This window comes from Schistocerca cancellata, chromosome 9, assembly GCF_023864275.1.
Source record: "Schistocerca cancellata isolate TAMUIC-IGC-003103 chromosome 9, iqSchCanc2.1, whole genome shotgun sequence".
In the NCBI taxonomy this organism is placed as follows: Eukaryota; Metazoa; Arthropoda; class Insecta; order Orthoptera; family Acrididae; genus Schistocerca; species Schistocerca cancellata.
In genome coordinates, this window is record NC_064634.1 from 171,780,059 (window position 1) to 171,807,325 (window position 27,267).

The 27,267-nt window shown below is 43.0% G+C and overlaps 1 protein-coding gene across 1 annotated transcript in view; it reads right to left on the bottom strand.

Annotated features, from left to right (window-relative positions):
* Window positions 1-27,267, bottom strand: part of LOC126101173 (uncharacterized) — a 378,608-nt gene that overhangs the window by 183,223 nt on the left and 168,118 nt on the right. Inside the window, exons 4-5 of the mRNA XM_049911872.1 lie at window positions 14,680-14,806; window positions 10,871-11,005 (exon numbers count right to left, since the gene is read on the bottom strand). Coding sequence (XP_049767829.1) covers window positions 10,871-11,005; window positions 14,680-14,806 — 262 coding nt within the window. The remainder of the gene's footprint in view (window positions 1-10,870; window positions 11,006-14,679; window positions 14,807-27,267) is intronic.

A 27,267-nucleotide genomic window follows, 5' to 3' on the forward strand; every position in this document is an offset into this window, starting at 1 on the left:
AGGGAGAGGTATTACTCGAACAGTGAGGTCATTACTACAAGTAACAAAGGTTAACTACTCTACGCTATCGAACATTCCGTTCTGTGCGCTTGATCATAAAATATGGCGATATTTTAAGACGCAGCAGAAAGCAGGAAACTATTGACGGGAAGTATCGCCTTAATGTTTAAGAAATTGATTTGGTGTTTACGAATCCGCCATCTGTGAAACGAACTATTTCGTTTTGTTTGATCATACATCCACGGTCCCTGTAAGTTAAGTTCTAAGGATATGTACTGATGCAAGTAAAAACACACTTGCTGTACATGTGCAACAGGTAATTTCAGCCTAAACTAGAGTTTTGAACATTTTTATGTTATCAACATTTTATAAGTTGTCTGGAAGATACCAATGGATCCCACACACCTTAGCGGTATTCCACTCTAATTCGAACAAGAGTTTTGTAAACAAACTGCAGTATCATTGTCTCCTTTGTTTTATCAACAGCTACATCTATATGACCACTCTGCATTATAACCCACACTCTGCTGCGACCAGGCATTTTAAAGGACATGATTAATTGAAGTTAGTCATTTACTTTTATAAAGTGTGCTACACGTCTTTCGATGTGCTCGACTGTAGATTTCTAAGCATCAAGAGATAACTCCCATGTACTGCACTACGACATGCTGACATTTTGTTCACACCGACTTCCCATTGCTGAACTTTTGTTAACGCTTGCACGTACTTAACTGTGTCGTCTGCACGAGGTCTGAGAATGAAATCAATCTTGTCTGTTAAACCGTTAATGCATAACATGGATAGTGGCCTTGTCGCTTATCTGTCAAGGTGGTCTCAAACTAATTACCGATTAGACATACCGTGAGAGCGTATTTTATGTAGCAGGATCTGGTACAGTTCAGAATGGAAAGTTCCTTTCTTAAGGGTTCAGTACCTCTATCGGTAAAGATAGGATCACTTTGTTGTCCGTCGGACAGTTAAGATTCCTTTCTCTCAGTAACTGGTAAATGTATGAAGTTGAAATCTGTCACATGCTAAGTTCTGTAGCCATTTGGTAAAAGTGTTGGGCTTGTAAGTCAATGAAATCTGTCATTTTTGTCTCATATTTCGATATATTGCCAGTATCGATATAGATATCTATTACGGGCAAAAATCGTCAAAAATCTCGATTCCCGGAATGGATGAACTATTCGCATACATAATCAAGCTTGTACGGAACCCTCGGTGCGCGACTCTTATTCGACGTCATCAGGATTTTTATAGCATTGGTATGTCGAATTAGCCTCGTTACCCGTATTTGGACTTTCAGGATACCCCGCTTGAAGAGGAAGAAATGAGCTTCAATTGGCCTGTGTCTCCAGAACCCGAGAACCCGTAATGGTTATTTTGACGAAGGTTGCAATCTGCCAGATCATCGTGTTTTGCCGCAGCTTAAACTTCAGCACTCTGTCATTCGCCTAAAATGATTTAATAAAAGCATCGAAAGCCGAACTGAGGAACAATCTACGGCAAAGCGTAAAGCCGTTTCTTCGACTGTGACTTCATTAAAATTAACACACATTTTTACAGTAACCACTACCAGCCACAAACTGGGGACGTCTTGCCTAGATGTTGATTGAACCATGTTTCGAGGGAGGGAGGGAGGGGGGGGGGAGACTGGGCAACAGCGGTAGATAAGAAATATTTGCACGTTCACCATATGGCAAACCCGTGCTCTGGGCGTTACCGTTAATTATAATCAGCTTTTGGAGGCAAATTCCCTCTGAAGTTGCAGCAAACTCAGTTTGTTGGATACATTTCGTGCACAGCACTGTGTTACGTATCATTTTTCAAACGTAAACTCCTATTTTTCTATGTAAACTATTCATATTTCGTGTCTCTAGATACTTTATTTCGAAATATTAAGGTAACTTTGACTATTAACGAAAAGAAAGGGAGTTCACCATGAATCTGCCCTATGAGGCTGTAAATGGGAAACTATCTACTCTTTTTACCGATTAGTTTTTTACATTCGTTTGAGAAAACTTGCTAAGCAGCCGGTGTACGGGTATTGGTACACCTTGACTGGCGTGTTAACCAGTTATCTGCGTGCACCTGCAAGTAAGTGCATATAACTGCACTGGATGGTGAAGGGAGCCAACACACCGCAAACAGAATTTTTTTCTATTCTCCCATTGACAGTGAGAAAGCGTGCTTCTTCCTTGAGGAAGTTGAAAAAAAGATAACGAGGAAGCTGCATGTTGCAGAAAGACAAAACAGGCACGGCTAAGTGGTCTGAGCGGCTTAGCTATGCTGAGAGGTTCCCCCCTCCCGCACCGGCAGACAACGCAGTAAAGCTCTTGAGGTGGGTAGGGGGGTGGAGACAGCCCTGGCAGCGTTCCCACGGGTCACCGTGCTGTCCGGGGACAACAAAAGGGCCTCAAGGACAGCCGGCTCTGCACGCCGTCGCCTGGGGCTTGACAGCGCTCTCCGCCGGGGGCTCTGCGCACAACTTTGGCACAAGCTCCTTCCACACCCTACTAGACTAGCGAAAGACGATGCGGTAGTGCTAGCGGCTTGTGCCACAGCGACTGTTACTTTGCGGCCAAAGTTGGAGACTTCGACGAAGGCTGGCGCTAATGGATGGCCTGATACCTTTCAACTTGAACAGAAACCAGTCTGCAGATCCCTGGGTAGTAAGTCGTTCCGGTCACGCACACGAATTCCCTGCCCTCAGGTAGAAGGGCGCCAACACATATTTGGACAGACGAAAGATCTGCATTTTGGAGGGCGGCAACTGTGTGGCAGAGTTTTGAAACACTGTTGAATCTGCTCACACTAACATTTACAAATTTATGAGTTATTTGAGACATGCACTGACAAAAACATTCGGCTTTACCAGCTGTCCCAGGATGAATGGTCAGTATACAGGGATACGACATACGATCATTGAAGCAAAAAGTGTAATAAATATCGGTTCTAAAATGCATACCTTAAGAGCTCTGAGCACTTTATCTTCTATACTGTGAAACATCTCTTCTGCTGCAAGGGCCTTGCATATTTTGAAAGGAAGTATTATAGAAGGGAAAAAAAAAAAAAAAAAAAAAAAAAAAAAAAAAAAAAAAAAGTTGTCCAGTTAACATGGGCTCTAAAATGCTCGTCTTAAGACCTATGAGCACTCTTTCAGTAGAAGAGGCGAAAATGATTATGTGCTCATAGCTCTTAAGGAATGCACTTTCGAGTCCATATTTACTAGACTTCTTGGCTTCGAATAATCGTTCCTGTCATATTCTTGAATACTGAACATTCCTCCTGGCCCATCTTGTATTATACTCTCCGCTCCGGTTCTCTGACGAGAAAAGCAAAAAAGTTCTGATGAATGCTAGCAGGACTCGCACACCGTAGGTTCCGAACTAAATTATGTTTGCAGATAGTTGATCCATCACGGGAATCAAGAATTTCGTCAATTCTTGCCTGTTAACGATACCGATACTGACAAAATATAAAAATACGACAAAAATGGCGGTATCTTTTGATTGTTCTGACGTAGAAGTTTAAATTTTTTTACACCGCCAAGGGACCGTAGACTTTAGTATCTGACAGATTTCAGCTTGATGCGCCTACCAGTTCCTAAGAAAAATGGTACTTAACAGTCGGACAAGCAGACAGACACACAAAGAAGTGATTCTATAACGATTCCGTTTTTACAGACAGATACGGAATCCTAAAGCGCAAGTACTCATCCGTAGCAAAATTGTGCAGTAACGAAACGATGAATGGATAGACAGCACTTATTGAACTTTGTTTTGTATGAAACTTAAATGTTATCGTTTGCTTAAAAATAACTTATGTATAAAAGTACTTCTAATTGAACTCGTTATTACTTACCGTCTTTTCTTTCCTTATGCCCATTAACAAATTTAAGATAGTTTACCTTTTTATATTTATAATTAAAATGTAAGTCAGTAACGTATCACTGCTACAGATCTACAATATGGTTTACTGAGGTGTCACGGGGAGTGGCCAACGGAAAAAAATCACAGGTCTGCTTCTAGTTGTCAAGTTAGGAGTACAAGTGGTAAGGACATTTATAGAAAATATGAGGCTGCGGGAGGTTGGACGATCATTCCGACGAATCGACCATGTTGGACCTGCTGGCGTTCTGTGTACAAGGACGATACGCTTTCTTGTCGCCCTGATTCCGAACGGCAATAGCAACACAGTCACGCCTGAATCTCCGCATCAAATGGGCAGCGTTTACAGGCGACACGTTAACCGTAGCACAAATTTCTATCAGTGTTGCACCCACCATGTCAGTTCCGTAAGAACTACTTGCTATAAGTGCGACTATCAACAAGGCTGTCGCTTGCCATGCTCTCTTACATGCCTAGTCATCGTCAATCCCAAATAGATCGCACAGCGAAAGGACGTAAATAAAGATGGTGGTGTTCTTGTACATAACCAAATTCGGACAAAATAAGCCACAATGACCACACACCTTCGATGTTTGTTGAGGGGACACTGAACATTGCAGCCTGTTCTGCTGGCAATCTCGTTTCAAGCAGACGGGTACTTCAGCAGCAAGGCAATGCACCTGCACACATCTCACGTTACCCAACGTGAGATTTTCATTTAGTGCCCTGGCCAACAGGAGTGATATGCTGACCGTCACTGAATGTGTATGGAACATGACAGGAAGGCGCCTCTTCTGGTTTCCAATACCAACACAGCACGATTTCTTGACTAATTTTAATTTGCATACTTTCTCTTTTAATGTTCCCCATAGATAAAGATCGCAGGGAGTTAAATCGGAGGAGCCGCGCGGGGTAGCCGTGAGGTCTGAGGCGTCTTTAACAGTTTGCGCGACTCCCCCCCCCCCTCTCTCTCCGACAGTTCGAGTCCTCCCTCGGGCATGGTGTGTGTGTGTGTGTGTGTGTGTGTGTGTGTGTGTGTGTGTGTGTGTGTGTGTGTGTATTGTCCTTAGAGTAAGTCAGATTAAGTAGTGTGTAAGCTTAGGGACTGATGACCTCAGCAGTTTGGTCCCATAAGATCTTACCATAAATTTCCAATTTAAATTGGGGGAACGAGAAAGCCTTACGTTGTTAGTGATAACTCTACCTTGAAACACGTAACAAATTTCCTGTAATGAGGATTCGGCTAGCCTTACGAAATTCCATTTGCTGAGAATTTCTAAGAGATGTTTCCAGAGCATGCCCACTGTTTGCCAGAATTCCTTCTATGACTATTGTGGCCGGCCGGAGTGGCCGAGCGGTTAAAGGCGCTACAGTCTGGAACCGCACGACCACTACGGTCGCAGGTTCGAATCCTGCCTCGGGCATGGATGTGTGTGATGTCCTTAGGTTAGTGAGGTTTAAGTAGTTCTAAGTTCTAGGGGACTTACGACCACAGCAGTTGAGTCCCATAGTGCTCAGAGCCATTTATGACTATTGTACGTGGTTATCCATGTTAACTGTCAACACTTCCCGTTTCGCTGAAATAACTGACCAATCTACGAATCGTACACCGATTAGGAAACTAAGCATCAGGAAATTCCTTTTGAAATACTCTCCTTACTGCACGCGGTGATTCTGTATGCACCTATGAATCTTGCATGAATGCTCTTGGGAGAGTAGAATGCTTGTACTTCCCTATTTCACTTTAAACACTTTCATTCAATAGACAATACTGTATCGTCTTACAAGCACGTGCTACCTGCGTGAGATATCTACAAAAAAGGCGCCGCTATTGGCGGGCGAAAGAAATCACCGCCAGGCGGTTGCTATCAAGATTGATCACCTTGTACTTCGAATCCCTTACTGGCAACGTTGGCAATAACAGCTGAGCTGTTAACTTGTATTTGTAATGATAATTTTAGTTTTAGAACTCTGTCCAAACAAGAGTCGAGCCAGGACCACTGTCTTAGGAAAAAGAATTATCCACAGAATCCAAGTATCTCTCACAGAGTACGCCTGCTGCGTAAGGCCTGTTTCACACCTCTCCTGCAGCCGTCTGTAAGGCACCGTGTATACGGCCGTGGTACGGAAAACCATACGGCAGCTTTCACATCTACGCTGCATGTCCAAACAGCACACGGCAGCCGTGAAGCTGCCAGGCATTCCCACAGCAACTGACGGCTGCTGTGTCGATCGCAACGTGACTTGTTGGTGGTGAGGGCTCAGTAAATATGGCCACCCTAACATCTTTCAAGTAAGGTAAGGCATTCTTCGAGGCAGCACCAGCATATACATCAGTTCATTCTTTCTACTGCTATTTGCTTCTCGTAGGTCCACAAATGGCTTGGGAAATAAATCATTGAGGGATTAATTTCTTTAGTGGAAGAACGGCCATTTTAGTGGGACAAAACTCTAGAAAATTCGAAAGACAGTATTCATGCAAAATATGCGTCACTCGATGTATTTCAAGCACTGAGTGCGCTATTTCAAAACATAACGGACAAGGGAAAAAATGAAGATGGTAAGTTATCCAACGAATGTGCCCACTACAAATTATTACGACGTTGCCGTAGTATTTTTGTTTCACTCACCTGATAGTCGCAGCCAGACGTGTATAGGCTAAATACAGGAGTGGAGGCGACCTCACGTTGAGTTACGTGTACCTGAGAAATTTGTGACATTACAAGGGGTGGAGAAAAAAAATACAGAAACACCGCAAACACGACAATTTCCACTGTGTATGAAAACAGATGGCGTTCAAAAGAACTTCCAGTTATCTCAGAATGGATCAACGCAGGTCCTTTATGGAATTAAAGGAATTCTTATACCGATCTTCCTGCAAAATAGTGGGAATTTCAGGTAAGATTCTCGAGGTGGCTAGAGATCACGCGTCCTTCTCTTCCGAGTAGATCACAAAGACGCAATAATATTCAGATCCGGTGGTAATGATGGTCAGGGGAGACGTGACAAATCATCCTCGTGCTCACAAAACCAGTCCTGGACGATGAGAACTGTACGAACAGGGGACCTGTCGTCCTGGAACACAGCATCGCCATTGGGGATGGAACATTATACCATGGGATGGGCCTGGTCACATAATGCTCGGCATTAATGCGAACTTGCAGAGTAACCACAGGGCCCATGGAATACCAAGATATGGCTGCCCAAATCATCACCGAACCCCCGCCATGTTTCACCCTTCGGACGTACACGTCGCTAGGAGTTGGAAACAATGTGTAACAGGACTCACTCGATCAAACGACGTTCTTCCATTGCTCCGTAGTCCAGGTTTGATGTCTTCGTCACCACGTTTCCCTCTGACGGACATTTATTTGCATGACTGATGTGTGTCTTCGGAATGTCAGCTCGCCTTACAATTCCCTGCTTCATTCGTGTTATCGTCTCAACAGGGTTCGCGAGCGCAACATTCAGTTCTGTAGTGACATTTGCAACTGTCATTGTCATATTTTTCATCACAATCCTCTTCAATTACATCCATCGTGATCACTCACTCAACACCCATTTTCGTCCGCTTTATGACTTAGCGGATGGTCTTTTTCCGAATTCCCTGTATCTTCGATAAGGTACCTCTTGAAACATCAAATACTTTTGCTTCCTTGGTTACGGAAGCACCACCATGCGAGCACCAATAATTTGTCTACGTTCGAAATCACTTAGCTCCGACATAACGCACTTACAACTAAGCCAAACACTGTACAGTCGCGTACACACTGGGCCAACGAACGACAGAGACCAGATTCGGTGAAGCATTGGCCGCCAGTGTATTTGCGTTCGGCTTCTCATCCGCATCAAACAAAGGGCTTGGGACCATCTGATTCGACCACGTGGAATCGCAGTTGGCTCTGATAACTTGACGACGTTGCCCCGTTTTTTGTTATAAAGTAGCGTTGTGATTAAAATTTCACCAGACGATGTTATGAGGGAAGAAGAAGATACGACGCTGATGGACAATCTCTCAGAAAAAGTACGGAGCACTGTGGTGGAACAAAATGTCCGACCTGAAATCTGAATTCGAATATGGGCTGTTTAATAACTATTTTCTTTTCCCTTATGGAAGCCACAGGCTTCGAACTGTTACTAACCAGCGTAGGCCCTAAAATTTCCACAGGCAACGCCTCTTTTAGGTGAGCTGTACCTGCAGCAAGAAATTAACAGTCACTCCCAGTTTTGTTTGTTTCTCTTTGTCGTTCAAGGCAAAAAGATACAATTTTCTTTTACACACCGTGTATACCATTTTCTAGTAGCCGAGTTATTTCCCGTCAAGCGTTTAGTCTTCAGTTTGTTTTTATAATCGCAGTTCGAAAGTACCCAGAAACATTCCCATTCATGATAAAACACTATCAGCTTCGCAATGCTCCCCTCCATATTCCACTCTATACTACACTATTTTTAAAAGCAGTAAATACACACCCTTAGCGAGAGCACGCATTGCCTGCAGTGGGTACAGCGATTGTTTAAACAAGTTTTTCAGGACAGCCACAAGTCTCACTCAGAATGTTTTACTGAATGGTTTCTCTCTTTAAAAAACAGCCAACCACTTTATTCTAAACTGATGTTTAGTTTGTGATGGTGCTCTTATTAAATTTTAGAGCAAAATCAATAAACAAAACAAGCTAAGTGCCACTTGTGGCTGTCCTGAAGAACTTACACATCCGTTCTTGATAGGAGACAAATCGCTACTGAAGCAACGAATTTTCGACACGGCGTCCACATTGGGAGGGGGGTTCCAACACCACCCAACCGCCAACGCTTTGATGTTCCCGCCAGCAGTCCTTACCGCAACCAAGGCCAATCAGCACGCACAACCGCTTCGTTGGCTCCTATTTGCCGCCCGTACACAACAAGAAAACATCGCCCAACACAGTAGTTGGCTGTGGTTCGTTGGCCTAGTGTGTACACGCCTTAATGGTCACGAGTAACACTTGCAGTGTATTATGGACACTGTACAGGTGCCGTTCACGGTCAAAGACAACAGTACAAACTGCAGGTTTGATTAACACCTGCATTTATGTTCAAGCATACGTTTTTCGCGGTGTTTCCGTATTTTCGTCCAAACCCTCCAGATTTCCCGGAGAAATAAGCTAAACTATCAATTCTTTATGGACCTCAATTTTTTTTCACCGATCTCTGTGTCTATGTCGGTCTTTTGAGCTGATGCGAGAAAGACGTATGTACTTTAACTCTTCGAAGATTGCGTTAATTAAAAGTTATAATATGCGGACGTCGCAGGTTTTTACTCTCCTACCGAGCTATGTCCTAATCTCCACATCCCGTTTTCAAATGGACCTCTATCGAGAAGTTAACACGAAGAGAGAACAGCTGACGCAGCCACGCCGGTATTATTGTACATCGCTGGGGAGACGAGGTAAATATCTAGCCGTACACCGCAACTCAAAGAAGTTAATGTTCCATCAATGTTCCAGACTGCCACAACGTTTCTTAATCAGCACGCATCCATACCTGCGCACGTTTCTGGACTGACAATTTCTGGTACGGCTAAACGTGCATTAGCATAACGCCAGCTCTGAAGAACTCACATTCCCTCTCTCCCTAACACCTATAAAGATTATAAATTGCAGCCCATAGTAGCATTTGTTCACGTTCCGTTCGCTGAAACTGGGCTGACAGATTGGGAGGGAATAAATTGGAGCTACCGAGCCCTGCAGAACATCAGCCGGAAAAACGCTTGAAACTTTGTATTCTCGGCACATCTTGACACTGTAGATCTCGGAACATCGAATTCCTAACAATTTACGAAATGGCGTGTCCCATACGTCTATCTCCAACTACCATTCCGCGTTCAAAGTCTATTAATTCTCGTCATGTGGCCATAACCATGTCGGAAACTTTATCACATGAATCGCCTGAGTACAGATGACAGCACCGCCAATGCATTGCCCTTTTATACTTCGCGTACCGATCGCCACCGGTATATATGCGTATCTCTATTCCATGACTTGTCGCCTTAGTGTACGTCAAGCTCACCTTCACTTGTATTTACTATTTTTTACTAGTTTTCACTTTAAGAATATGAAACTTCTCTCGAAAGTTTTCTCTCACAATTTAATTTTGTCAACATTTTAGATCTTGTATTCGCGATTATACTATTACATAGTAAAATGCAGCTTTCAGTTCCAACAATCGAAGTGCAGATATGTTCACACTGTAGCGCCCCTCTTTGCCTGTTCAGATCACGAGTTAGTACGTAACTGATTCAAGGGCATTAGTCTGATGTATTTCGTCCCCAAGTATTTTACTGTCCCTCCTCTTTTTTCTTTTTTAACAAGTCGAAACTGGACATGATACTATTTTGTAACCGAAGGCTGAGAAATACAATTAAAAGAACTTCGAAATACATCCCCATCCACCAAACATTGAGGATAAGTTTAATGAAGCTCAGAAGGGTGGAAGAAATGGGTTCTATCACACTGTTTTGATTCAGCTGTGGCAACTTATCTATGGGAAGAGCTGCTCATGCGATGAAAAGATCCAAGTTCGAGACCCAGGATGGCACAGTTTTAATACGCGAGGAAGTTTGAATAATAATTTTATTAAACCTCTGGTGTACCTGCGATACGTCGTAGTTGGGGAATTTTACCACTGAATACCGCAAGACCAATTAACACTCTAGCTAAACTACCATAGTAACTAAAAATTCTGTTCAGCACTCAGATAGCCAACACACTACTCAACAATCAAACAGAGAACCTTCCATCGCTATCCCCACGCTGCGAGAAGTGTCAACAGCTTCAGCTGGAACCTACGCTACAGGCTGAACCGCCGATATTGACCGACGTATCATCTACCGACGGAACGGCTGATGCCTGTCGCGACGGCTTGGCTACTCGTTCTGCTCATGCGCACTTGGCACTTTCCTCTTACGATTCGTGTTCGACTACTACACTAGTGGTACTCACAGAGCGGGTGAGCGCCTCCTCGTCGACGTTGGGGTTGTCGCAGGTGACGAACACCTGCCGCATGAACGGCTCGCTGTTGCGCGCCACATCGCCGATCCCCGTCGCGTCCGTGGGCACCGTCCTCCAGCACACCACCTGAGAACCACACCACAGCCTCACCGATACTGCTCTAGAGAGTCTGTCGTAAAAAGATATTAATTAAAACATGGAAAACACACGATGCCATACAATTTTCATCTACTGTCTCACAATGAGGTCTTCCTTAATGACGATTTGTCCTACCTCGGCGTCCCCTTTTGCAGTTCCGACTCATACGAAGCGGCAAATCAGCAATTCCAACAGCCCGTGACAACAATCTAGTCGTCTTCAACATGGTCAAAGCGTTTACCAACAAGCGTACGTTGAACTTGAGAAAGAAGTTTACGTCCGAACGTGGCATGTCCCGACAGGACTGAGAATGATGAAGTGATCCTCAGTGGAATACAACATGCAGTAAGCTCAACAGCTGTTTGGAAATTGTTGAACATTGAACACAAACCCTGTTATTAGATGCATTCATGATACTTCACGTCACATACTGCAATAGATCTCACTTATCGACCGCAAAAATTTAACAGGATCTCCTTTCACAGTGTAGGTGGCATTTCTAGTTCCTTACAAAGACCACTTGTATAGAAACGCAGTATACACTGCACTAACCGAAACTCTGAACATTACTGAATACACACAGAATAAACGGCTGCAATAAAGCAGTTGCGGCAGTTTTACTATTAAAAGTCCTTTATGTAACGAGTCACCCTAGTACCTGGGGACGGCGGCCCTGCTAGATTCATTTTTGTAATTTTTTTTACCTTAACACGTTTCCACAAGGTGTGGCAGTCCTATCTGGCTTTCACATTAGTGAAAGATGCAAGTTATGATATGAAATGTACATGGTTATATTAATCATAAATGTTATTCACGGAAGACAAATTATCCTCGTATCCACCAGTCTTTTACTGGGGAAGAAGAGTAACGTGGTGTCAAGCTGAAATTCCTCTCACCAGGTGGAATATCTTTTGCGGCGCTTTTCATGAACTTCAAACGGAATCAGTAAATCAACACCTCTGTTTTACGTCCTCAAACAAGGCATTCGCCAACGCCGAACCATCAGAAATTAGCGCACTAATCCGAATGTATCTTGTGTTATCAGAAAAACGTATACTTCGTGAAACTGCCAGCGTATAACATCATCTGGCATACCACGAAGTATGTTATCGCCATTATCTCGTACTATCAGAAAAAGGTATACTTCGTCAAACTGTCAGGTTATGACATGTTCCGCTATACCATAAAGTACATTATCGCCACCCTACTTTTTTTACATCAGAAAAGAATGTATCACACATATTTATTTATCAGTGTATCTTTAATGAAGAGGAACTAACACTTCGTAAAATACTGCTTAACGGAGCAATTCGAATACTTTATGCAAACTAAAACGTTGTGAATTACTAACGACTAGCGGCATTATCAAGACTAGGCCTTAAATTGAGGTCACCGCTCATAAGCTCACGTTTTTTTAAACCTGCGATAAGTTAACGAGTAACAGTTGGGTGAGCACACGAACTAATTCACTACATCAACTAGTACATACTTAACTACATGGAAAACGTAATCACTTCATTTAGACTTTTTGTGGCATCAGAAAAACAACAGGAGATGCAGGCGTTCGTACTCAGTGACAAGTCATGTATTACGTCGTCACGAAAATGACACTTTGTGGCAAAAAGAAACTCGTTCCTTCACAAAGCAGCAAAACTTTAATCTGAAAAAATCATGATTATACCAACAGCAATCAACATATTCGCAGATAATCTATTTTTGATATTTCGGTTTGAACTTAAGTGACATTTGTTAAAACCTTAATGCACCACCTGATCAGTACATGAGTAAATAATCTTCAGCATCTAAGAGTTCAGCTCGAGGAGTAATTTTTTTTTAGTTCGGCTTTTCATGTTTTGCGGCGAACTGCTCCGGTCCAAGTGATTTTCAATTACTTTTCATTGCCAGAGTTACAAGAGTCACTCGAAAACTAATTCCTCGTACTGTTTTTATATTGACTGAATGTCCGTGACAGATCATGTTGCTGTACTACTAACTTTTTACTCTTTCCGCTAAAGTTCTAGTGGTTTATTTGTCTTGCGACATGTCGAAGCAGCAGCAAGTATAGTTCCAAAGAGGAATCTACGTATAAAGCAAATGTGTGACTGTATTCCTCACTGTTGAATAAATTGCACGAATTAAAATCTATCGACGCTTACCAAAGACGATGAAACAATCGAGTGTAATGTGATGCCGGTGGTGCTGCGTTTTAATAGTGCTGCAACGGGTGTGTAAGATCGATCCCGTTCAGCTGCAGCCTATCATAATGAACAGTGCCTCTACCAACTTATCGGTGTAATCGGAGGATTATAACTGAGGATCTGTGTGCACAACTGGTTGTAGGCTGTATTTTTCGTAGATATCATGCTACTTTGGTTTCAGATATGTCTGTGGCCGTGTGAGATGTGTTCAGCATCTGCGGAATGCTTACATAAGAATTAAAAAAAAAAAAAAAAAAAATGAACGACTGGAAATTCGTCGAGTCCTGTTAGTTGAATATGCGAGTGGTGATGACAGTTTCCTGGATACAATCATCACGTAACATGAGACGAAATGTCGCCACTGAATTCGGACGGTCCATGGGTTTTCTCCACAAAGGAGGAGTTGCAGACACGGCAATCTGCAGGCAAAGCAAATGCGCACAGTCATTTGTGATAGGCAGGGTGTGGTTCTTCTGCGAGCCTACAACAACTGTCAAACCAGAACTTCGCAAGACGATACCCGACTAGTCTCTGACAGACCGAATTTTCAGAATCAGGCAAGAGAACAAGACACACTTCCGCTTGCAAAGCGGTAATGCCAGCCCCCCCCCACACGAACCGTTTTGCGACCATAACTGCAAATTGCCAAATTTGGTCGGACTGCTCTACCATATCGACCGAACAGTAGTGATTTAGCGCTTCATTTGATCTATGAGAAATCCAACATTTTACATACTCAGATCTGTGGTCAGACCGATAACACAGTTGTTAGCCTGAGTTGGTTCATGTTTTACGATCGCGACAGTAGGCAGTTTTTGTTAGTCTTCGATTAACTTTCAAAACGAAATGTGTTAGTTCTGTGTCAAAATGAGGGTATATAGTTGAAATCTTTGTCCATATAACTGAGTTATTGTGCTGTCCGTATCTGCTGTAGCTTCCATGAAATTAAATGGGAGTGACCGCTGTACATACTTGTCTCTGTAGACGTAGAAGTTACACGAGTATAATACAACAGTAATATTTGACGGGAAGGGTGACTGAACGTGGTTTTTATACGAATGTACATCGATTTATTGAATTTTATATGAATAAATCTAAGTTGATTGCAGTCGTTACTAAGTTAAACCAATAACTTAATGAGGTGGAAATAGGGAAAAAAGTCCTTCGCAGATGTGATGTCCCCAGTAAGAAAAGCCGTGTCTATTTAAAGAATGGCAATGGGCGACTGCGGTCAGACACAGAGCTGTGTTTACGGTACAGTTTCCGGCTTACGTTTGCGCGGGTCTCTACGCTCATACTCTTAAGTGATCGGGACCGCTGAACAGCTCGTAATGCTAGCGGTTAGAGCAACACAACAGTGGTTTGTGTACAACGCTAGGGAAATATTTCGTCACTTTTTCGTTACCTGCAGAACTTCAGAATGGCAAGCGTAAGTTAATCAGGAACGAAACAAACTTAACATACCCTGAGGCCGCATTCCTGTGCCAGCTTCCCAAAGGCTTCCTCGCTTTCGTTGTGGTGTCTCTTGTCCAGGTAGAAGATCCCAGTGGCGTAGCGTCCGGGCTCCGGGAGGTCCACATTCTGGTGCTCCCTGCAATCCAAACCAGTCTGCTGTAACTTCCATCAGCTAATCGGTATTGTAATTGTACAGTTTCAGAATTGTTTGATATCAATTATGCGAAAAGCATTTTTGATCGGGTAAAGAGATGACCAGCTTGCAAATTACTATATCTGCCCTGGTTCTCACTGCCTCCGAGTGTCAGTTCGAAAATGTTGAAGAGTGGGGCAGATTAGGCTACATAGCAGCGTAACAACCACGAATCTTCGATCTGAAAGAACGTTCGATGGAAATGTCCCATTTAAATTTAACGATCACGAGCCTGTTTAAACTGTTTCTTTATTTAGCGCTTCTTTCCATCTGGCAATGCTCCGTAAATGTGAAAAATTCTGAGTTTGGATGTTGTTCAGTGAGCACGCTAAACTGTAGCTCTTATTGTAACTGAGAGGTAAAGCAGTTAAAAAATCGAAGGCAAGCGCTAAGCATGTCCGATAGGAACCGTACCGACATTCCTTCTTTCCGTAAAGCATTAGAGTTTTCAAAACTAAGTTAGGCATTATAAGTTATTTTTTTTTTATAAAACCTATCTATAGATAATAGACAATACTTCCACAACAAATCAAGCAATCTTGCTTCTATATATGAAGGGCGTCTCAATAAATACAACAAAATCTACGATAATTTGGGTTTACAGCCAGTAACAGTTGAAACTATTAATAATTGATGCACGTAGCATACAACCGAACCTAAGTCTACGACGGAACTATTTTAAGCAAGCAACTTCGGGTGACATGTAAAATAAGTTTCGCGAATTTCAACATTATTTAGATCACAGAAAACACCAAAATGATTGAGAGCAAGTTACATATACATGGATGCTCAGCAAATCGCACTTAAGTACCTGACAGAGCGTCAATCGAACCACCTTCACAATAATTTTTTATTATTCCAATCTCTAACAGCGCGTGGAAGAAATCAACACATATATCTTTCCGTGTGAGCTCTGATTACCTTTATTTTATTATTATGATCATTTCTCACTATGTAGGTAGTCTTCAACAAAATATTTTCGCATTCGGAGCAGGAAGCTGATGATTGAAATTTCGTGAGAACATTTCGCAGCAACGAAAAACGCCTTTGTTTTAATGATATCCACCCGAAATCCTGTATCATGTCAATGACATTCTCTCCCTATTTCGCAATAATACAAAACTCGCTGCTCTTTGAACTTTCTCGATGTACTTTGTTTAATCCTATCTCATAAGGATCTCAGACCGCGCAGCAGTACCCCAAAAGAGAATGGACAAGCGTGGTGTAGGCTGTTTCTTAAGTAGATCTGTTACATTTTCTGTGGTTCAAATGGCTCTGAGCACTATGGGACTTAACATCTGAGGTCATCAGTCCCCTAGAACTTAGAACTACTTAAACCTAACTAAGGACATCACATACATCCATGCCCGAGGCAGGATTCGAACCTGCGTCCGTAGCGGTCACGCGGTTCCTGACTGAAGCGCCTAGAACCGCTCGGCCACCGTGGCCGGCACATTTTCTGTGCTGCCAATAGAACGCAGTCTTTGGTTTGCCTTCTCTACAACATTTTTTTATATGCGTTCTTTCCAGTTTAAGTTGTTCGTAATTCCTAGGTATTTATTTGAATTTACGGCCTTCAGATTTGACTGATTTATCGCGTAACCGAAGTTTGACGGATCCCTTTAAGCACTCGTGGATGACGTCAGACTTTTCATTATTTAGGGTCAAATGTCACTTTTCGAATCATACAGATATTTTTTCTGAATCGTTTTGCAATTTTTGTTACTTTACTAGACAATAAACGACACATCATCTGCAAATAACCTACGCCAGCTGCTCAGATTGTCTCCTAAATCGTTTATATAGCTAAGGAACAACTGAGGGCCTAAAACACTACCATGGGGAACGCCAGAAATCGGAATCACTTATGCTTTACTCGTTGACTTTCCGTCAGTTACTACAAACTGTGACCGCTGACAGGAAATCACGAATCCAATCACATTACTCAGATGGTATTCCATAAGCACGCAATATGATTATACGCCGCTTGTGAAGTACAGTGTCAAAAGTCTTCTTGAAATCTAGAAATACGAAATCAATTTGAAATCCCTTGTCAATAGCAGTCTAGACGTCGTGTGAGTAAGGAGTTAGTTGTGTTTCACACGAAAAATTTTTCCTAACCGGTGCTGACTGGGTGTCAATAGTCCATTTTCTTCGACGAAATTCATAATGTTCGAACACAACATACATTCCAAAATCCTGCTGCATATCGACATTAACGATATGGGCCTATAATGCAGTGGATTGTTCCTACTACTTCCATTTAATACTGGTGTGACCTGTGCAACTTTCCAGTCTTTGAGTATCGACCTTTGGTCGTATATGATTATTAGGCATGGAGCTATTGCATCAGCATACTCTGAAAGGAACCTACTTGGTACGCCGTCTGGACTGAAAGACTTGCTTTTATTAGGTGATTTAAGTCGCTTCACTACTCCAAGGACCGAGCGAGGTGGCCGCGATGGTTAGCACATTGGTCTCGCACTCGGGAGGACGATGGTTCAATACCGCTTCCGGCCATCCTGATTTAGGTTTTCCGAGATTTCCCTAAATCGCTTCAGGCAAATACTGGGATAGTTCCTTTGACAGGGCATGACCGACTTCCTCCCCCATCCTTCCCTAATCCGATGAGACCGATGACCTCGCTGTTTGACTCTTCGCCCAAATCAACCCTACTACTCCGAGGGTATCTATTTCTAAGCTACTCATGTTGGCAGCTGTTCATGATTCGAATTCTGGACTTAATAAGTAGTCACTGTCGTTCTTAAATGGATGCGAAATCTGTGCTATTCGGCATAGAGAAACACCTGAAACGATAATGCTCTATGACGTACATGGTTATGCACTCTTTGTCTATGGTAAAAGAAGATGGGACAAATCGGTGACAAAATGACAAAATGCACTGAACTGAAGAATGATACTCAACGTGTCGCTGATGAAGATCGGGATGATAAATATGTGGCGTTATTTCAGACTTTTCTAAATGGCATTGTGTACAACATTCCCCGTAACAGGGAGTAGCTCTAAACCTTCAGTTAAATTATTATTTTCCAAATATCGCTTGGCTAAGTACTTTTGCGTTATTAGGATCAACATTAAGTTTTTAGAAACAGCTTTCCTATTTGGAATGTTGCCGAATTTCGATGTTACCCCTGTCCATACATTAGTGGCAAGGCTGGCTCCAAAAATCGCCAATATTTATGGGACACCGCCCACGCACTGGAGCCAACATTCAGTTGAGTTCTTATAGAACCAATGTAAACCTGTTTAACGCAGATGTCGCAGACGGGCATTTGTGGTTTTGAGCGTGAATAATATTGCTCCGCTGTTCCTGAGACATTGGGGAAAACTCAGCTTGTAAATAAATACGACGACGACAACGACGACGAACAAAGGAACGAACGAACTCTGCTTCCAAACGGCAGAGACAGAAATATAACCTTGGAGCCAATGTTTGGTCGCCGTATCGATGTTTGCTTAATGTCCTCCTTTGATGTTTGGTCGAAATACCGGCAAGCAACGGAGACGTGCCAACATTGGGCCTACGTTGGTTCCAGCGCTATTTCATCAATCCACAGATTGGAAGAACACTGTTGGCGCCAACGTTCACAATATGTAAACCTGAACGTATGACTACTGAACATATTTACACTGAGGTGACGAAAAAAGTTGTGGGATACCTCCTAATATCGTATCGGACCTCCTTTTGCGCGGCGTAGTGCAGCAACTCTACTTGTAATGGACTCAGCAAGTCGCTGGAAGTCCCCTGCAAAAATATTGAGCCACACTGCCTCCATAACCGTCCATAATGCAGAAATTGTAGCAGGTGCAGGATTTCGTGCACGAACTGACCTCCGATTATGATCGACAGGATTCATGTCGAGCGATCTGTGTGGCCAAATCATTCCCACGAACTGACTACGATGTTCCTAAAATCAACTGCAAACAACTGTGGCCTGATGACACGGTGCATTGTCACCCACAAAAATTGCATTGCTTTTTAGGAACATGATTTTCAGTCAATGATCGGTTCAATTGGATCACAGGGCCGGTCCGTTCCATGTCAACGCAGCCCATACCATTAGTAGCCACCACCGGCTTGCACAATGCCTTGTTGACAACTTGGGTTCACGGCTTCATGGGATCTACGCTACTCACGAACCCTACCATCAATTCTTACCACTGGAGATCGGGACTCGTCTGACCAGCCCTTGGCTTTCCACTAAGTATAGGGTCTAACCGATATGGTCAGGAGCCCAGGAGAGGCGATGTCTTGCTGTTAGCAAAGGCACTCGCATCGGTTGCCTGTTGCCATACCCCATTAACGCCAAATTTCACCGAACTGTTCTAACGGATACTTTCGTCGTACGTCCCACATTTATTTCTGACGCAGTGTTACTTGACTGTTAGCACTGACAACTCTGTGCAAATGTCTCTGCTCACGGTCGTTAAGGGACGACCGAAGGCCACTGCGTTGCGAGGTAATGGCTGAAGTTTGGTATTCTCGGCACACTCTTGATACTCTGTATCTCGGAATATTGAATTCCCTAACGATTTGTCCCATGCTTCTAGCTCAAATTACCATTCCGCGTTCAGAGACTGTTAGTTCCCGTCGTGCGTCCATAATCATGTCGAAAACCTTTTCACACGAATCACCTGAGTACAAATGACAAGTACGCCAATGCGTTGCCCTCTAGACCTTGCGTACTTGATACTACCGCCATCAGTATATGTGCACATCGCTATCCCGTGACTATTCTGAACTCAGTGTAATGGACGTACTTGCGTTAAAGCGGTTAAATATTCTTGCCAACTATCAAAGTCTGAACAGTAATTACATTTCGTGGGCTCTCTCAATAGTACACTTAACACAACAATGAAAAACGGATGTACGAAAGCATAATTACGGTGAACACACACACACACACACACACACACACGGGACTAATAGCACCAGACCGACACCTGACGTCAATCCCGTAGCAGATATTTGAGACTATTTGCAACAGAGGATAAAATGTAGTATTCGAGATTCTCGCAATTCAGTAGCTCTGTGCGGCCTAATCATCAATGAATTGCTTCAGCTGGATATAGCATAGCTGAAGAAATTTGCGGATTCTCTTTCTCGTCGAACTGAGGCAATCCCAAAAACTAGATGGGGCCTTATGCGGTATTAGTGTGACGTCTCTTTGGGGATAACTAATGTTTTGGCGGCTGTGATTACCAACGTGTGTGCATTGGAACATTTCACCAACTAAGATCAGTGTAGTGTTGAACATTTATTTCTGACAGCAGTCTACATCTACAAGACTGTCAGCGGCTCGAACAGAGGGTTCATCGAGCCACCTTCAGACTATTTCTCTATCGTTCCAGCCTCTAAAAGAGCGCGAGAACAACAAGCACTTAAATCTTCCCGTGCCAGCTATGATTCACCTTATTTTATTACAATGGTCATTTGTCCCTATATCAGTGGATGTCAACAAAATATTTTCACATTCGGAGTTCGAAATTGAAATTCCGTGAATTTCCGTTCGTCTGTACCACCATCTATTACCGTTGGGTTCAAAGGCCTTTTCTGAACTATGCGAAGCTGTTGCGACACTACTTGCGTATTTCCTGAGCACTTATAATATTCCGAGCCACTTTCTCCACTCATCATCCAACTTAGAAACTTAGCTCGTTGTCAGTTTTTAAACATCACGACGTTGGTGAGAAATTAAACTCACAGTCTTTTTTTTTTGCAATGTTGGGGGACGCACGCAGTTTTTGCTAGCCGTTCAAATCGCTTCTTAGGCATAACTACAAGTAACTACGTGAAACAGAGGAATGGACTGCATGAAGCAAAACGCTGACTGCAGCCAGAACCAGCAATCCGGCTATGGGTGCAACACTTATTTCCTGCATTTGGTAAAATCATATCTTAATAACACTGTCCCTGCCTACTACACACAGAGAAATGCTGACTTTCAAAATTGTTTTGAGTACAGTTTCTCCAGAGAAGCACGAGGACTACGTCTAAAATTATCCACATTGCAATTTTTTCTAGGTGGGTACGTCTTTTAGCAGTATAATTGTAGTGACACCTCAGATCGACTTTGTAAGAGTTTTCCACAAGGAGACGAAACACTTTACTCGGTTCATACTAGTCTAAGAGTATCAGCACTGTGCAACACCATAAATACGCGATGGAATCATCTAGCCGATGTGGTGATGGTGGTGGTGGTGGTGGTGGTGGTGGTGGTGGTCTCAGTCAGTCGTCTTCCGCTAACGTTTGATATGTAGTCAACAGATCACAAAATGGGATGCAATGAAATGAAGTCTTTCTTTAATGGAATTTCCATCGTTTGAACGGCGAACAGTGGAAAATGAAGCAAATTGATTAGATCTACTTAGTTCTCGACATTTTAACAATATTTGACCGCAAGATCAAAAGCGAAGATAAGATGTGTAAAAAGCACAGACTAATACTATTTTCTGAACCCAGTGTTGGAACAAAGACAAAGCGTCTGAAATAAAAGCTGTTGTTGCTGCATTTTCTAATGAGAACGCTTGTTCGCCAGAAATTATCTGCGAGATTCACTCGTCTCAGTGCTATTTAAAAATAACTACAGTTCATACACTTCTTTGATGTTCCAAATTACGGCGCCTGATAGTATTAAACGGATTGTAACGAATTATTTCTGTAAACATCCAGTATTTGTTTGGCAGTAACACTATCTGCAGAGGATTGATTATGCCATACCATTGCCCACTTGTAGTTGAGAGAGTTAAAGGTAACGAAGAATGTAATATTCAATCCATTGCCGTCCTTAAAAAAATATTATACAGTTTGATCTTTCGGGCTTTCTCCGCTTAGGTGTGATATTCGCTGCGACATCAACGTCTACCATTGTTCTTTGCACGCGGTGATATTAGTCAGACGGCCGGTACTAGTCTCCAATATGTCCAATTGGCTACTACAGTTCGCCATCCTCAAGACCGAGAGTTTTTTTTTTTTAACGGAAGCTGTGGCGACAGGCTGCTTACATAAGTAACTAGTTCAGCCGTAAGCATACATACAGGCACTGCCAACGCGTACCACCTAATATATTCCACATCCACCATGTAACTTAACGTTCTAAATTAACATTTTAAATGCGGATGCCGTTCTGTGCAAAATGTGAACGCCTTTCAACCAATAGCTATGAAACAGGCACCTGTTCACTTCAGGCCGGTTCTAAGATCATTCACTATTGTATCAATAGTCAACTCTTCGTTTGAATTCCAGGCCAAATTTCATAGTTCGCTATATAAAAATAAGGACGGCGTGCGATTTCATGTCACCGTGTACTGCAGGCCGCTCTATGCGGCTGATTCCTGTTTCCTGGAGGGAGATGTGTCACCCACATTTTGACCGTAGGACTGGACAATAGATTGCAGGGTAGTGCTCCAACACCGCAGAGCCTTCAAATTACTCTTGACACCGACGAGCGGCGTCCTACATCCGCCCCAAAAATATAACATCCATCTCCCTGTTGAGCCCGAGTGACTACATACCTGAGACTTGCACTGGGCGTCTTTGCATTCTTTTACAAATGTCAATAACCGCCAGACAAATTCTGCATTTGTCAGTCATAAGATCCTGTGGTCAATGATCCATGTTCCATTCCAGGTGTTCCCTGGCTCAACGTGTGTAGACAGCAGCGTACTGTGGTTCGACATGTCCCTCCCAGTTGCCTCCAAAGAGGCAGTGCGTACTTCTGTTACAGTACCATCCTCCTCCACCTCCTCCCCTGTTCTTCTCATGCATATGACTTGGTAGGCGCGCCGTCAGCACAGTTAATAACGGATTAGGCATGGTTAACTTAAGGGGTGGCTGGATGTCCATTCTGTCGCCGCCACATCGAGGCTGGCCGGCACACTGACCCTCGTTGATTCTCCGGGCGGACTCGATCCGGGACCGGCGCACCTCCCCCAACCCCAAAGCGGCGCTTTAATGCGCAGCGGCTATCCGAGCTCGCCTACGAACCGTAATTTATAGAAAGCGGTCATTAGCTGGCTGTGTCGATCGCGAAAGACTAATATAAGACAGGTCTTCAATGTCTTGTGTCTCACGGCAGCGGTTAAGGAGATAAGGTTGTAACTTATTAGTAAAAATCTAAGTGCGTTAGGACTATCTAATCTATTAATTGTTACCAAACTAGTGTGTGTAAAATTGCATAAGAAGCAATCAACAAACACAACTATTAAGTCGAGAGACTAATTTTCTTAAAAAAATCTTCGTACATCTAGCTTGTTATGGCTGTACGTAGCTACTTCCTGTGGTCAAAAGAGCACTGAAAAAGATGTTTCCGATAAAAAGGAACACTATCCAAGTAATGAGGGTGGTGTAAAACTGAGATGGTTGCGACAGAAATAGCAGTTTTTCCGCTGTGATTCGGATGAGCGGCAGAGGACAGAATCTCCTTGCACATAAATAGAAGACGGATCTGGTGATAAGCAGGACTCATGTCATTCAAGAGAGCCACTTCGGCCTCTGGTAGTCGGAACGCGATCATACAAACGAGTTAACAATTTTAAATATCAGTGGGTAATTTTTACAGAGGACGCATCGTGTGAGACAGAAATCAAAGTGAGGATCCAAGCCGCAAATCGATTATACTTCATTCATACTTTTTTAAACTGCGAAGTCTCTCCAGGTATTTGAGACTTCAGCTGTACAAAACCATGATCCAACCAGTAGGGCTGTATGGCTGTGAAACTTCCAGCGACCGGAAAAAAATACTTAAATAATCTTCTCGTTTTCTACCGAAGACTTAAAGAAGGATTGATGGTCTGGATAACTGAAGAATGGAGGATCCGGCATAATTTCGAGCTGGATGAAATCTACACTAGACCAAACACTGTATGAGAAGCAAGCGGCTAGTACGGGCAGAACATATCGCTCAAATGGATAAACAATAATGACCGCTGAAAAGCATGGGTTTTACTCCCTGCGGAAGAAGTCCATTAGGAAGATCAAAGGTGGTAAGATGGAATCCATGAGCGCTTGCTGCGGATCGGCATAGAGGATGGTTGACAGTTAAGGCACAAAACATAACCCAGTGGAGCCTTGTAGTTGCGCGCTGTTCTCTGGGACTAGTATTACTCCTAGGTATTTGCCATTTATCTTGCCATCGGGTACTAGTGGGCTAGTTCTTTCTTCCTGTTATTACCGAGTGCCGATACTGATGTTATATAAGCACGCCCTCAGAATAAATGTTTCACTTTACAGTGCCTAACGAGATCCACGTAGGCATGTGCGGAAAACAGATCAGGACACCGGCGCATCAGTCGCAAAATCTCTGCAGCCATTTCCCGACGCCAGCGCAAGCCGTGGGTTAGTCGTGTCCTTGTCCAGGGGCCACTGGACTAGAGCAGAGCGTCGGCAGCGGGCCGCGTCTATTTCTGCGCCGCTTTCGCCAGCCATTAAGATAAACGGCACCGGCCTTGGCGGCATAGTTGGCGACGTTCCGCTCGGCAGACGCCGAATCCACCGAACCACCAGCTCTATCTACGTCTACAGCTACATTCCGATAGCCATAGCAGGCGTTTAGTGCTTACTAGAGCCTACATGGGGTACCACTCGCGGACGGAGCGCGAAATGTGTGTTGCAGCAAGTTCTGCTCCTTTTTCTATTCGCATTCAACGTCGCCACACTGAAATTTGTTACTACGGCTCTCCATGAGTCACAATGCCTTTCTTCTAGTGGTTCCCGCTGGACTTGGTACGGAATTTCTGTGACGCTCTGCGCCTATTACACAAAGATGCGAAAACTCGCGTTTCTCATCTTTGAATATTTATCTTTTCACATTCCCATTAACTGGAAACCATAATGACCCCAACTGATCAAATATACGACAGGCAATCCTGATATTACGTGAATACCAGCTGGTAAAGTAGCAGTTGTCTGCAGTCCTGAGACTGGTTTGATGCAGCTCTCCACGCTACTCTATCCTGTGCAAGCTTCATCTCCCAGTACCTACTGCAGCCTACATCCTTCTGAATCTGCTTAGTGTATTGATCTCTTGGTCTCCCTCTGATTTTTACCCTCCACCCAGCCCTCCAGTACTGAATTGGTGATGCCTCAGAACATGTCCTACCAACCGATCCCTTCTTCTAGTCAAGTTGTGCCACAAAATCCTCTTCTCCCCAATTCTATTCAATACCTCCTCATTAGTTATGTGGTCTACCCATCTAATCTTCAGCATTCTTCTGTAGCACCACATTTCGAAAGCTTCTATTCTCTTCTTGTCTAAACTATTTATCGTCCATGCTTCACTTCCATACATGGCTACACTCCATACGAATACTTTCAGAAACTACTTCCTGGCACTTAAATCCATACTCGATGTTAACAAATTTCTCTTCTTCAGAGACGCTTTCCTTGCCATTGCCAGTCTACATTTTATATCCTCTCTACTTCGACCATCATCAGTTATTTTGCTCCCCAAATAGCAAAACTCATTTACTACTTTAAGTGTCTCATTTCCTAATCTAATTCCCTCAGCAGCATCCGACTTAATTCGACTACATTCCATTATCCTCGTTTCTGGCGCAAATAAAGTTATTGTCTTACTTATGTATTCCTACGATTTATGTGGCAAAAAGAAATATTGCCGTAATTATTAGCACTGAATGCGGCTGCTACAGCGAGGAAAAAAATAAGATTACCCCTTTTCGATGCTACTGCATGCTGTGTTCCGTACTTATGCCAGCAACAAAATTCTTTACCCGACTTGTGACAGCACTCCTAATTTACAACCCGCCATTAACGTGTTTCTTATTTCATACGTTTCGTAGCTTGTCTGCAAGCACAAATGTTTAAACATTGCTTGGCCTCCCATGCAATTTACTAACGATCTCTCGCTAACGTTGGTCCGACAACATTTCTGCAGTAATATTTGAAAAGTACTGATAGTGCAATATATGCGCAGCGGATAGCAGTGCATTAAATCTTAAATATTGGCACTGCTGAGATCATCGCCCAGCATCGGAAACTGCACAACGAGATACCGCTTCACCCCTACACCTCGGAATTGTTTCCAGCTAATTTAATTACGTGCCTTGTTGCTTTTTCTTAATGATAACGTCTTATAAGATTTAGCTTCTATGTTAGTTTTGCTCTCGGTAGAAATAGAAAGTGGGGCCTAAATGTTCCACTGGCATTTGAACACACGAGCCTTTGAAGCTTCTCCCATATTATTCATCACCAATACCTACGGATAATTTCATGATTTGCGCCTCTATCCATTACAAAAAAATATTAGTTTTAACTAATCTTGAAATGGAAGTCAGTGAACTGTAAAATTAATTTAAGCTTCTAAGGTAACATAGTACATCAATACACAGTGCAAGAAAAAAAAAATCTGCTTGAGTGAGCAATAAGCGCGTGTCACATCTCTAAATTCTTGTTTCGTGATTAACTTAAAACATGAGTCGATAAACATAACGAATGAAAGATTTAAGATAATTCTATAGGGCAAATAATCCAAGTGCTGTACTGGACATAAACGTAATACCAAATATAGAACCTTCGAGACATTGGGTATTAGGGAACATGGCTTTGTGAAAGATGATTTCCTTTGAAAATAACACTATTTCATGCTTCGTCTTTCATTAGAGCAATAAAAGACGCGGTAGAAATTCAGATGTGCACCACTGAATTTAACCTCACTGCAGCCCGGGACGGACGCCACAAAAAGCGTTCACGAGGATCCAAAATTAAAAACGCGGTCTGTAACGGGTGTGGTGGCGGTACGGGACGTCTCCATTCTCCTTCCGCTCCGTAATCACGACCTTAGGGCATAAGGAAGGAGGGGAGGATTTGCAATTTCTTCACTGTCCATTATCCTCATTCGCGCATGCAAATCCCGTCCCGGAGACGGCACATCATCAGTAGCAAGTCGTCCTGATATACACACGCTCTCATACCTCTCTTGGCAGTCAGTCAGCTCCGACGAAAAACACGTCTAATATTTTTTTTAAAAAAAGCTCGCGTTTGAACTTGGACACGTCACGGCTTTAACACCCAGGGAATTTTATAAAAGAGCAATTCACAGTCAACGAACTTAAATGCGACATGTTATTCTAATAGAAAATTTTACAACTAATACTACTTCCCTTCACTTCCATAGATGTCTTAGAAGTCAGCTATAAAATAAAAGCCCACGGAAGATGTTGCAACTGCAGTGAAGCATGTATGGAATAAAAAACAAAATTGTTTTGCTAAAGGTCGACCCCATTCAATCACATATGTAAAGAAAAGTCATTGCGCCAAGTGAGATTTCTAACGAACGTATATCAAAGCTCACAAAATATTTCGACTGAATCATCCTTTTCTCGCTGCTTTAACATTTTCACTAATTGACCAATACTTAACAAAA